This window comes from Xenopus tropicalis, chromosome 4, assembly GCF_000004195.4.
Source record: "Xenopus tropicalis strain Nigerian chromosome 4, UCB_Xtro_10.0, whole genome shotgun sequence".
NCBI classification, from domain to species: Eukaryota; Metazoa; Chordata; class Amphibia; order Anura; family Pipidae; genus Xenopus; species Xenopus tropicalis.
Window position 1 is genome coordinate 153066886 of NC_030680.2, and position 13337 is coordinate 153080222.

Consider the following 13337-nt stretch of genomic DNA (forward strand, 5'->3'; position numbering starts at 1 on the left):
ACCGGCCCAATCCCTCAGTTATATGGAATATACCCCTTATCCCCATGGTTACTGTGTGGGGGGGGGGAGCCCTGTGGTACCTGCGCTCCCTATACCGGCCCAATCCCTCAGTTATATGGAATATACCCCTTATCCCCATGGTTACTGTGTGTGGGGGGGGGAGCCCTGTGGTACCTGCGCTCCCTATACCGGCCCAATCCCTCAGTTATATGGAATATACCCCTTATCCCCATGGTTACTGTGTGGGGGGGGAGCCCTGTGGTACCTGCGCTCCCTATACCGGCCCAATCCTCAGTTATATGGAATATACCCCTTATCCCCATGGTTACTGTGTGGGGGGGGGGGGGGGAGCCCTGTGGTACCTGCGCTCCCTATACCGGCCCAATCCCTCAGTTATATGGAATATACCCCTTATCCCCATGGTTACTGTGTGGGGGGGGGGGGGAGCCCTGTGGTACCTGCGCTCCCTATACCGGCCCAATCCCTCAGTTATATGGAATATACCCCTTATCCCCATGGTTACTGTGTGGGGGGGGGGAGCCCTGTGGTACCCTGCGCTCCCTATACCGGCCCAATCCCTCAGTTATATGGAATATACCCCTTATCCCCATGGTTACTGTGTGGGGGGGGGAGCCCTGTGGTACCTGCGCTCCCTATACCGGCCCAATCCTCAGTTATATGGAATATACCCCTTATCCCCATGGTTACTGTGTGGGGGGGGGGAGCCCTGTGGTACCTGCGCTCCCTATACCGGCCCAATCCCTCAGTTATATGGAATATACCCCTTATCGCCATGGTTACTGTGGGGGGGGGGGGAGCCCTGTGGTACCTGCGCTCCCTATACCGGCCCAATCCCTCAGTTATATGGAATATACCCCTTATCCCCATGGTTACTGTGGGGGGGGGGGGGGGGAAGCCCTGTGGTACCTGCGCTCCCTATACCGGCCCAATCCCTCAGTTATATGGAATATACCCCTTATCCCCCATGGTTACTGTGTGGGGGGGGGAGCCCTGTGGTACCTGCGCTCCCTATACCGGCCCAATCCCTCAGTTATATGGAATATACCCCTTATCCCCATGGTTACTGTGTGGGGGGGGGGGAGCCCTGTGGTACCTGCGCTCCCTATACCGGCCCAATCCTCAGTTATATGGAATATACCCCTTATCCCCATGGTTACTGTGGGGGGGGGGGGGGGGGGGAAGCCCTGTGGTACCTGCGCTCCCTATACCGGCCCAATCCTCAGTTATATGGAATATACCCCTTATCCCCATGGTTACTGTGTGGGGGGGGGGGGGAGCCCTGTGGTACCTGCGCTCCCTATACCGGCCCAATCCTCAGTTATATGGAATATACCCCTTATCCCCATGGTTACTGTGTGGGGGGGGGGGGAGCCCTGTGGTACCTGCGCTCCCTATACCGGCCCAATCCCTCAGTTATATGGAATATACCCTTATCCCCATGGTTACTGTGGGGGGGGGGGGGGGGGGAAGCCCTGTGGTACCTGTGCTCCCTATACCGGCCCAATCCTCAGTTATATGGAATATACCCCTTATCCCCATGGTTACTGTGTGGGGGGGGGGGGAGCCCTGTGGTACCTGCGCTCCCTATACCGGCCCAATCCCTCAGTTATATGGAATATACCCCTTATCCCCATGGTTACTGTGTGGGGGGGGGGGGAGCCCTGTGGTACCTGCGCTCCCTATACCGGCCCAATCCTCAGTTATATGGAATATACCCCTTATCCCCATGGTTACTGTGTGTGGGGGGGGGGGAGCCCTGTGGTACCTGCGCTCCCTATACCGGCCCAATCCTCAGTTATATGGAATATACCCCTTATCCCCATGGTTACTGTGTGGGGGGGGGGAGCCCTGTGGTACCTGCGCTCCCTATACCGGCCCAATCCTCAGTTATATGGAATATACCCCTTATCCCCATGGTTACTGTGTGTGGGGGGGGGGAGCCCTGTGGTACCTGCGCTCCCTATACTGGCCCAATCCCTCAGTTATATGGAATATACCCCTTATCCCCATGGTTACTGTGTGGGGGGGGGAGCCCTGTGGTACCTGCGCTCCCTATACCGGCCCAATCCCTCAGTTATATGGAATATACCCCTTATCCCCATGGTTACTGTGTGGGGGGGGGGAGCCCTGTGGTACCTGCGCTCCCTATACCGGCCCAATCCCTCAGTTATATGGAATATACCCCTTATCCCCATGGTTACTGTGTGGGGGGGGGGGAGCCCTGTGGTACCTGCGCTCCCTATACCGGCCCAATCCTCAGTTATATGGAATATACCCCTTATCCCCATGGTTACTGTGTGTGGGGGGGGGAGCCCTGTGGTACCTGCGCTCCCTATACCGGCCCAATCCCTCAGTTATATGGAATATACCCCTTATCCCCATGGTTACTGTGTGGGGGGGGGGAGCCCTGTGGTACCTGCGCTCCCTATACCGGCCCAATCCCTCAGTTATATGGAATATACCCCTTATCCCCATGGTTACTGTGTGGGGGGGGGGGAGCCCTGTGGTACCTGCGCTCCCTATACCGGCCCAATCCCTCAGTTATATGGAATATACCCCTTATCCCCATGGTTACTGTGTGGGGGGGGAGCCCTGTGGTACCTGCGCTCCCTATACCGGCCCAATCCCTCAGTTATATGGAATATACCCCTTATCCCCATGGTTACTGTGTGTGGGGGGGGGGGGGGGGAGCCCTGTGGTACCTGCGCTCCCTATACCGGCCCAATCCCTCAGTTATATGGAATATACCCCTTATCCCCATGGTTACTGTGTGGGGGGGGAGGGGAGCCCTGTGGTACCTGCGCTCCCTATACCGGCCCAATCCCTCAGTTATATGGAATATACCCCTTATCCCCATGGTTACTGTGTGGGGGGGGGGAGCCCTGTGGTACCTGCGCTCCCTATACCGGCCCAATCCCTCAGTTATATGGAATATACCCCTTATCCCCATTGAGTACAGGCTGTACAACAGGAGGCCCCGGTGTGAGTGTTAGAGTACAGGCTGTACAACAGGAGGCCCCAGTGTGAGTGTTAGAGTACAGGCTTTACAACAGGAGGCCCCAGTGTGAGTGTTAAGAGTACAGGCTGTACAACAGGAGGCCCCAGTGTGAGTGTTAGAGTACAGGCTTTACAACAGGAGGCCCCAGTGTGAGTGTTAGAGTACAGGCTGTACAACAGGAGGCCCCGGTGTGAGTGTTAGAGTACAGGCTGTACAACAGGAGGCCCCAGTGTGAGTGTTAGAGTACAGGCTTTACAACAGGAGGCCCCAGTGTGAGTGTTAGAGTACAGGCTGTACAACAGGAGGCCCCAGTGTGAGTGTTAGAGTACAGGCTGTACAACAGGAGGCCCCAGTGTGAGTGTTAGAGTACAGGCTGTACAACAGGAGGCCCCAGTGTGAGTGTTAGAGTACAGGCTGTACAACAGGAGGCCCCAGTGTGAGTGTTAGAGTACAGGCTTTACAACAGGAGGCCCCGGTGTGAGTGTTAGAGTACAGGCTGTACAACAGGAGGCCCCAGTGTGAGTGTTAGAGTACAGGCTTTACAACAGGAGGCCCCAGTGTGAGTGTTAGAGTACAGGCTGTACAACAGGAGGCCCCGGTGTGAGTGTTAGAGTACAGGCTGTACAACAGGAGGCCCCAGTGTGAGTGTTAGAGTACAGGCTTTACAACAGGAGGCCCCAGTGTGAGTGTTAGAGTACAGGCTGTACAACAGGAGGCCCCAGTGTGAGTGTTAGAGTACAGGCTGTACAACAGGAGGCCCCAGTGTGAGTGTTAGAGTACAGGCTGTACAACAGGAGGCCCCAGTGTGAGTGTTAGAGTACAGGCTGTACAACAGGAGGCCCCAGTGTGAGTGTTAGAGTACAGGCTGTACAACAGGAGGCCACACATGATACAATCCCAGCTGTATATACTGTATTTACATATATATATATATAATATTTTGCCGTTCTATTAGCCGGTGAGTTCGATGGGAAGCTCCCTGCCGCACAAGCTCTCCCATTGGCGGGCGAGCAGAGAGATCAGCTTCTCCCGGGAGTCTGCGCTTGGGATAAAAATGTTCCACTGGATCTCTTTATTGGCTCCCACAGCCCCGGGAGAGCCCCCCAGCGTCTCCCCAAAGTGATCGAGAGAGACGCTGTGCATGAAATCCTGCTTGTGAACATCATCAAACACCAAGGTGAGGTTCTGAGGGTAGGTCTGGTATCCCATCAGCACCCGGTCCAAATCCCTGATTCTCCTCCCATCAACTAACTGGTATTTGTCCTTCTTGGGGGGTTCCTTGGCAAAGTCTGGCAGCGGGTAACTGATATAATCCTCATTGAACAGAAACAGGTCGGAGCTGGTGAGGATGAGGCTGTTGGGCTGCAGGGAGGGCGGCGGGTCGGTTCTGCCCACACAAGAGACCCGGAAGCCCAATACGTACAGCAGAATGTTTAGCGACTGGATGGGGCTGGAAGGGTCCATCTTCTCCGACACTATGAACGTCAGGTCTCCCATCTCCTCCTCGTTTGGGTAAACGAATTTCACTCTGCTGGAATGGATCAGTTCGTAGTTTTCCATTCTCCCTGAAAGGGTTAAAGAGACGAATGAAGTCACGGGCTGAATGTTATGGGCCAATGAGCAGAACCACACAGACCCATAACTACAACTGGCCCAACCCACCCGTCTTGGGAAAAGAACATTGCGTGGGTTTGGGGGGTTTATTTTCATATTTACTAGATTTATGGGCCATTATCCCATGTACTTCCTGCCCAATCCTGGCTAACGGCACGGGATAGGGGCGTAACCCCGGCACAGAAACCAATGGGAGAGGGGCCATTATCCCATGTACTTCCTGCCCAATCCTGGCTAACGGCACGGGATAGGGGCGTAACCCTGGCACAGAGACCAATGGGAGAGGGGCCATTATCCCATGTACTTCCTGCCCAATCCTGGCTAACGGCACGGGATAGGGGCGTAACCCCGGCACAGAAACCAATGGGAGAGGGGCCATTATCCCATGTACTTCCTGCCCAATCCTGGCTAAGGGCACGGGATAGGGGCGTAACCCCGGCACAGAAACCAATGGGAGAGGGGCCATTATCCCATGTACTTCCTGCCCAATCCTGGCTAACGGCACGGGATAGGGGCGTAACCCCAGCACAGAGACCAATGGGAGAGGGGCCATTATCCCATGTACTTCCTGCCCAATCCTGGCTAACGGCATGGGATAGGGGCGTAACCCTGGCACAGAAACCAATGGGAGAGGGGCCATTATCCCATGTACTTCCTGCCCAATCCTGGCTAACGGCACGGGATAGGGGCGTAACCCTGGCACAGAAACCAATGGGAGAGGGGCCATTATCCCATGTACTTCCTGCCCAATCCTGGCTAACGGCATGGGATAGGGGCATAACCCCAGCACAGAGACCAATGGGAGAGGGGCCATTATCCCATGTACTTCCTGCCCAATCCTGGCTAACGGCATGGGATAGGGGCATAACCCCAGCACAGAGACCAATGGGAGAGGGGCCATTATCCCATGTACTTCCTGCCCAATCCTGGCTAACGGCATGGGATAGGGGCATAACCCCAGCACAGAGACCAATGGGAGAGGGGCCATTATCCCATGTACTTCCTGCCCAATCCTGGCTAACGGCACGGGATAGGGGCATAACCCTGGCACAGAGACCAATGGGAGAGGGGCCATTATCCCATGTACTTCCTGCCCAATCCTGGCTAAGGGCACGGGATAGGGGCGTAACCCCAGCACAGAGACCAATGGGAGAGGGGCCATTATCCCATGTACTTCCTGCCCAATCCTGGCTAACGGCACGGGATAGGGGCATAACCCTGGCACAGAGACCAATGGGAGAGGGGCCATTATCCCATGTACTTCCTGCCCAATCCTGGCTAACGGCACGGGATAGGGGCGTAACCCCAGCACAGAGACCAATGGGAGAGGGGCCATTATCCCATGTACTTCCTGCCCAATCCTGGCTAACGGCATGGGATAGGGGCATAACCCTGGCACAGAAACCAATGGGAGAGGGGCCATTATCCCATGTACTTCCTGCCCAATCCTGGCTAACGGCACGGGATAGGGGCGTAACCCCAGCACAGAGACCAATGGGAGAGGGGCCATTATCCCATGTACTTCCTGCCCAATCCTGGCTAACGGCATGGGATAGGGGCATAACCCCAGCACAGAGACCAATGGGAGAGGGGCCATTATCCCATGTACTTCCTGCCCAATCCTGGCTAACGGCACGGGATAGGGGCATAACCCTGGCACAGAGACCAATGGGAGAGGGGCCATTATCCCATGTACTTCCTGCCCAATCCTGGCTAAGGGCACGGGATAGGGGCGTAACCCTGGCACAGAGACCAATGGGAGAGGGGCCATTATCCCATGTACTTCCTGCCCAATCCTGGCTAACGGCACGGGATAGGGGCATAACCCCAGCACAGAGACCAATGGGAGAGGCGCCATTATCCCATGTACTTCCTGCCCAATCCTGGCTAAGGGCACGGGATAGGGGCGTAACCCTGGCACAGAGACCAATGGGAGAGGGGCCATTATCCCATGTACTTCCTGCCCAATCCTGGCTAAGGGCACGGGATAGAGGCGTAACCCCAGCACAGAAACCAATGGGAGAGGCGCCATTATCCCATGTACTTCCTGCCCAATCCTGGCTAAGGGCACGGGATAGGGGCGTAACCCTGGCACAGAAACCAATGGGAGAGGCGCCATTATCCCATGTACTTCCTGCCCAATCCTGGCTAAGGGCACGGGATAGAGGCGTAACCCTGGCACAGAAACCAATGGGAGAGGCGCCATTATCCCATGTACTTCCTGCCCAATCCTGGCTAAGGGCACGGGATAGAGGCGTAACCCTGGCACAGAAACCAATGGGAGAGGCGCCATTATCCCATGTACTTCCTGCCCAATCCTGGCTAAGGGCACGGGATAGAGGCGTAACCCTGGCACAGAAACCAATGGGAGAGGGGCCATTATCCCATGTACTTCCTGCCCAATCCTGGCTAAGGGCACGGGATAGAGGCGTAACCCTGGCACAGAAACCAATGGGAGAGGCGCCATTATCCCATGTACTTCCTGCCCAATCCTGGCTAAGGGCACAGGATAGAGGCGTAACCCTGGCACAGAAACCAATGGGAGAGGGGCCATTATCCCATGTACTTCCTGCCCAATCCTGGCTAACGGCACAGGATAGAGGCGTAACCGCAGCACAGAAACCAATGGGAGAGGCGCCATTATCCCATGTACTTCCTGCCCAATCCTGGCTAACGGCACGGGATAGAGGCGTAACCCTGGCACAGAAACCAATGGGAGAGGGGCCATTATCCCATGTACTTCCTGCCCAATCCTGGCTAAGGGCACAGGATAGAGGCGTAACCCCAGCACAGAAACCAATGGGAGAGGCGCCATTATCCCATGTACTTCCTGCCCAATCCTGGCTAACGGCACGGGATAGAGGCGTAACCCTGGCACAGAAACCAATGGGAGAGGGGCCATTATCCCATGTACTTCCTGCCCAATCCTGGCTAAGGGCACAGGATAGAGGCGTAACCCTGGCACAGAAACCAATGGGAGAGGCGCCATTATCCCATGTACTTCCTGCCCAATCCTGGCTAAGGGCACAGGATAGAGGCGTAACCGCAGCACAGAAACCAATGGGAGAGGGGCCATTATCCCATGTACTTCCTGCCCAATCCTGGCTAAGGGCACGGGATAGGGGCGTAACCCCAGCACAGAAACCAATGGGAGAGGCGCCATTATCCCATGTACTTCCTGCCCAATCCTGGCTAAGGGCACGGGATAGGGGCGTAACCCCAGCACAGAAACCAATGGGAGAGGCGCCATTATCCCATGTACTTCCTGCCCAATCCTGGCTAAGGGCGTGGGATAGGGGCATAACCCCGGCACAGAAACCAATGGGAGAGGCGCCATTATCCCATGTACTTCCTGCCCAATCCTGGCTAAGGGCACGGGATAGGGGCGTAACCCTGGCACAGAAACCAATGGGAGAGGCGCCATTATCCCATGTACTTCCTGCCCAATCCTGGCTAATGGCACGGGATAGGGGCGTAACCCTGGCACAGAGACCAATGGGAGAGGCGCCATTATCCCATGTAATTCCTGCCCAATCCTGGCTAACGGCACGGGATAGGGGCGTAACCCTGGCACAGAAACCAATGGGAGAGGGGCCATTATCCCATGTACTTCCTGCCCAATCCTGGCTAACGGCATGGGATAGGGGCGTAACCCTGGCACAGAAACCAATGGGAGAGGGGCCATTATCCCATGTACTTCCTGCCCAATCCTGGCTAAGGGCACGGGATAGGGGCGTAACCCTGGCACAGAAACCAATGGGAGAGGCGCCATTATCCCATGTACTTCCTGCCCAATCCTGGCTAACGGCACGGGATAGGGGCGTAACCCTGGCACAGAAACCAATGGGAGAGGGGCCATTATCCCATGTACTTCCTGCCCAATCCTGGCTAACGGCACGGGATAGGGGCGTAACCCTGGCACAGAAACCAATGGGAGAGGGGCCATTATCCCATGTACTTCCTGCCCAATCCTGGCTAACGGCACAGGATAGGGGCGTAATCCTGGCACAGAAACCAATGGGAGAGGGGCCATTATCCCATGTACTTCCTGCCCAATCCTGGCTAACGGCACAGGATAGGGGCGTAATCCTGGCACAGAAACCAATGGGAGAGGGGCCATTATCCCATGTACTTCCTGCCCAATCCTGGCTAAGGGCACGGGATAGGGGCGTAACCCCGGCACAGAGACCAATGGGAGAGGGGCCATTATCCCATGTACTTCCTGCCCAATCCTGGCTAAGGGCACAGGATAGAGGCGTAACCCCGGCACAGAGACCAATGGGAGAGGGGCCATTATCCCATGTACTTCCTGCCCAATCCTGGCTAAGGGCACAGGATAGGGGCGTAACCCTGGCACAGAAACCAATGGGAGAGGCGCCATTATCCCATGTACTTCCTGCCCAATCCTGGCTAACGGCACAGGATAGAGGCGTAACCCCGGCACAGAGACCAATGGGAGAGGGGCTATTATCCCATGTACTTCCTGCCCAATCCTGGCTAAGGGCACAGGATAGGGGCGTAACCCTGGCACAGAAACCAATGGGAGAGGCGCCATTATCCCATGTACTTCCTGCCCAATCCTGGCTAACGGCACGGGATAGAGGCGTAACCCTGGCACAGAGACCAATGGGAGAGGGGCCATTATCCCATGTACTTCCTGCCCAATCCTGGCTAAGGGCACGGGATAGGGGCATAACCCCGGCACAGAAACCAATGGGAGAGGGGCCATTATCCCATGTACTTCCTGCCCAATCCTGGCTAAGGGCACGGGATAGGGACATAACCCTGGCACAGAAACCAATGGGAGAGGCGCCATTATCCCATGGACTTCCTGCCCAATCCTGGCTAACGGCACGGGATAGGGGCGTAACCCTGGCACAGAAACCAATGGGAGAGGCGCCATTATCCCACGTACTTCCTGCCCAATCCTGGCTAACGGCACGGGATAGGGGCGTAACCCTGGCACAGAAACCAATGGGAGAGGGGCCATTATCCCATGTACTTCCTGCCCAATCCTGGTTAACGGCACGGGATAGGGGCGTAACCCTGGCACAGAGACCAATGGGAGAGGGGCCATTATCCCATGTACTTCCTGCCCAATCCTGGCTAACGGCACGGGATAGGGGCGTAACCCTGGCACAGAAACCAATGGGAGAGGCGCCATTATCCCATGTACTTCCTGCCCAATCCTGGCTAACGGCACGGGATAGGGGCGTAACCCTGGCACAGAGACCAATGGGAGAGGGGACTTTATCCCATGTACTTCCTGCCCAATCCTGGCTAACGGCACGGGATAGGGGCGTAACCCCGGCACAGAAACCAATGGGAGAGGCGCCATTATCCCATGTACTTCCTGCCCAATCCTGGCTAACGGCACGGGATAGGGGCGTAACCCTGGCACAGAAACCAATGGGAGAGGCGCCATTATCCCATGTACTTCCTGCCCAATCCTGGCTAAGGGCACGGGATAGGGGCGTAACCCTGGCACAGAAACCAATGGGAGAGGGGCCATTATCCCATGTACTTCCTGCCCAATCCTGGCTAACGGCATGGGATAGGGGCGTAACCCTGGCACAGAGACCAATGGGAGAGGGGCCATTATCCCATGTACTTCCTGCCCAATCCTGGCTAACGGCACAGGATAGGGGCGTAACCCTGGCACAGAAACCAATGGGAGAGGGGCCATTATCCCATGTACTTCCTGCCCAATCCTGGCTAACGGCACGGGATAGAGGCGTAACCCTGGCACAGAGACCAATGGGAGAGGCGCCATTATCCCATGTACTTCCTGCCCAATCCTGGCTAACGGCACAGGATAGGGGCGTAACCCCGGCACAGAAACCAATGGGAGAGGCGCCATTATCCCATGTAATTCCTGCCCAATCCTGGCTAAGGGCACAGGATAGGGGCGTAACCCTGGCACAGAGACCAATGGGAGAGGGGCCATTATCCCATGTAATTCCTGCCCAATCCTGGCTAAGGGCATGGGATAGGGGCGTAACCCTGGCACAGAAACCAATGGGAGAGGGGCCATTATCCCATGTAATTCCTGCCCAATCCTGGCTAAGGGCACAGGATAGGGGCGTAACCCTGGCACAGAGACCAATGGGAGAGGCGCCATTATCCCATGTACTTCCTGCCCAATCCTGGCTAACGGCACAGGATAGAGGCGTAACCCCGGCACAGAAACCAATGGGAGAGGCGCCATTATCCCATGTACTTCCTGCCCAATCCTGGCTAACGGCACGGGATAGAGGCGTAACCCTGGCACAGAAACCAATGGGAGAGGGGCCATTATCCCATGTACTTCCTGCCCAATCCTGGCTAACGGCACGGGATAGGGGCGTAACCCTGGCACAGAAACCAATGGGAGAGGGGCCATTATCCCATGTACTTCCTGCCCAATCCTGGCTAACGGCACGGGATAGAGGCGTAACCCTGGCACAGAGACCAATGGGAGAGGGGACTTTATCCCATGTACTTCCTGCCCGATCCTGGCTAAGGGCACAGGATAGGGGCGTAACCCTGGCACAGAAACCAATGGGGGAGGCGCCATTATCCCATGTACTTCCTGCCCAATCCTGGCTAAGGGCGCGGGATAGGGGCGTAACCCTGGCACAGAAACCAATGGGAGAGGCGCCATTATCCCATATACTTTCTGCCCAATCCTGGCTAAGGGCACGGGATAGGGGCGTAACCCTGGCACAGAAACCAATGGGAGAGGGGCCATTATCCCATATACTTTCTGCCCAATCCTGGCTAACGGCACAGGATAGGAGCGATTGAACCAATGGGAGAGGCGCCATTATCCCATGTACTTCCTGCCCAATCCTGGCTAACGGCACGGGATAGAGGCGTAACCCCGGCACAGAGACCAATGGGAGAGGGGCCATTATCCCATGTACTTCCTGCCCAATCCTGGCTAAGGGCACAGGATAGGGGCGTAACCCCGGCACAGAGACCAATGGGAGAGGGGCCATTATCCCATGTACTTCCTGCCCAATCCTGGCTAACGGCACGGGATAGAGGCGTAACCCTGGCACAGAGACCAATGGGAGAGGCGCCATTATCCCATGTACTTCCTGCCCAATCCTGGCTAACGGAACGGGATAGGGGCGTAACCCTGGCACAGAAACCAATGGGAGAGGGGCCATTATACCATGTACTTCCTGCCCAATCCTGGCTAATGGCACAGGATAGGAGCGATTGAACCAATGGGAGAGGCGCCATTATCCCATTTACTTCCTGCCCAATCCTGGCTAAGGGCAAAGGATAGGGGCGTAACCCTGGCACAGAAACCAATGGGTGAGGGGCCATTATACCATGTACTTCCTGCCCAATCTGGCTAAGGGCACGGGATAGGGGCGTAACCCCGGCACAGAGACCAATGGGAGAGGGGCCATTATCCCATGTACTTCCTGCCCAATCCTGGCTAAGGGCACGGGATAGGGGCGTAACCCTGGCACAGAAACCAATGGGAGAGGGGCCATTATCCCATGTACTTCCTGCCCAATCCTGGCTAACGGCACGGGATAGGGGCGTAACCCTGGCACAGAGACCAATGGGAGAGGGGCCATTATCCCATGTACTTCCTGCCCAATCCTGGCTAACGGCACGGGATAGGGGCGTAACCCTGGCACAGAAACCAATGGGAGAGGGGCCATTATCCCATGTACTTCCTGCCCAATCCTGGCTAACGGCACGGGATAGAAGCCCAAACCAGGGATGGAGCCAAGTCACATTCTGGAAACCAAATCCTTATATTATATCCCTGTTTGTACTTTGTGCCGAGCCCTAGGGGAGGGGCGGTGCCGGTAGGGAGACCAGGGCAGGGGTAGGAACGGCAGGGTCTGTATTATTTACCCGTGTTCTTTGTACCAAATTCCGAGTAGAAATCCTTCTCCAGGGGTTCGGGGGACGGGGCCCGTGCCAGGAGGGACAGGGCAGACATGAGCTGCTGGATGAAGGAGTGGGTGCTGTAACTGTCCCTGGTCAGACACGTGACCACCTGACTGGGGGAAGAACCTGAAAACAACAAATTCAAAAAGATTCTTATTTCCACTGAGCAGTTTGTGTGAATCCTAAATACGGTTGGTACAGTTGGCACTACGGACTGGCACAGCACTGGCACCGTTCCCCCCAAACTGAGCAGGAACATAAATTGTCATTGAGACACATTGAGGTACTGACCCGAGATGTATGAGGTGCCCAGGGGTACAAACCCGAGATGTATGAGGTGCCCAGGGGTACAAACCCGAGATGTACGAGGTGCCCAGGGGTACAAACCTGAGATGTATGAGGTGCCCAGGGGTACAAACCTGAGATGTATGAGGTGCCCAGGGGTACAAACCTGAGATGTATGAGGTGCCCAGGGGTACAAACCTGAGATGTATGAGGTGCCCAGGGGTACAAACCCGAGATGTATGAGGTGCCCAGGGGTACAAACCTGAGATGTATGAGGTGCCCAGGGGTACAAACCTGAGATGTATGAGGCGCCCAGGGGTACAAACCTGAGATGTATGAGGTGCCCAGGGGTACAAACCTGAGATGTATGAGGTGCCCAGGGGTACAAACCCGAGATGTATGAGGTGCCCAGGGGTACAAACCTGAGATGTATGAGGTGCCCAGGGGTACAAACCTGAGATGTATGAGGTGCCCAGGGGTACAAACCTGAGATGTATGAGGTGCCCAGGGGTACAAACCT

At 56.1% G+C, this 13337-nt stretch overlaps 1 protein-coding gene across 5 annotated transcripts in view; it reads right to left on the reverse strand.

Annotated features, from left to right (window-relative positions):
* Positions 1-3904: 3904 nt before the first annotated feature.
* nisch (nischarin) overlaps positions 3905-13337 on the reverse strand; it is a 51881-nt gene continuing 42448 nt past the window's right edge. For 4 of the 5 annotated variants that reach the window (XM_031899903.1, XM_031899901.1, XM_031899900.1 and 1 more), the window contains 2 exons: positions 12497-12658; positions 3905-4584 (listed from right to left, as the gene is read on the reverse strand). In XM_031899903.1, the coding sequence (XP_031755763.1) occupies positions 3971-4584; positions 12497-12658 (776 nt within the window). In that variant the 3' untranslated portion in view covers positions 3905-3970. 5 annotated transcript variants of the gene reach the window in all.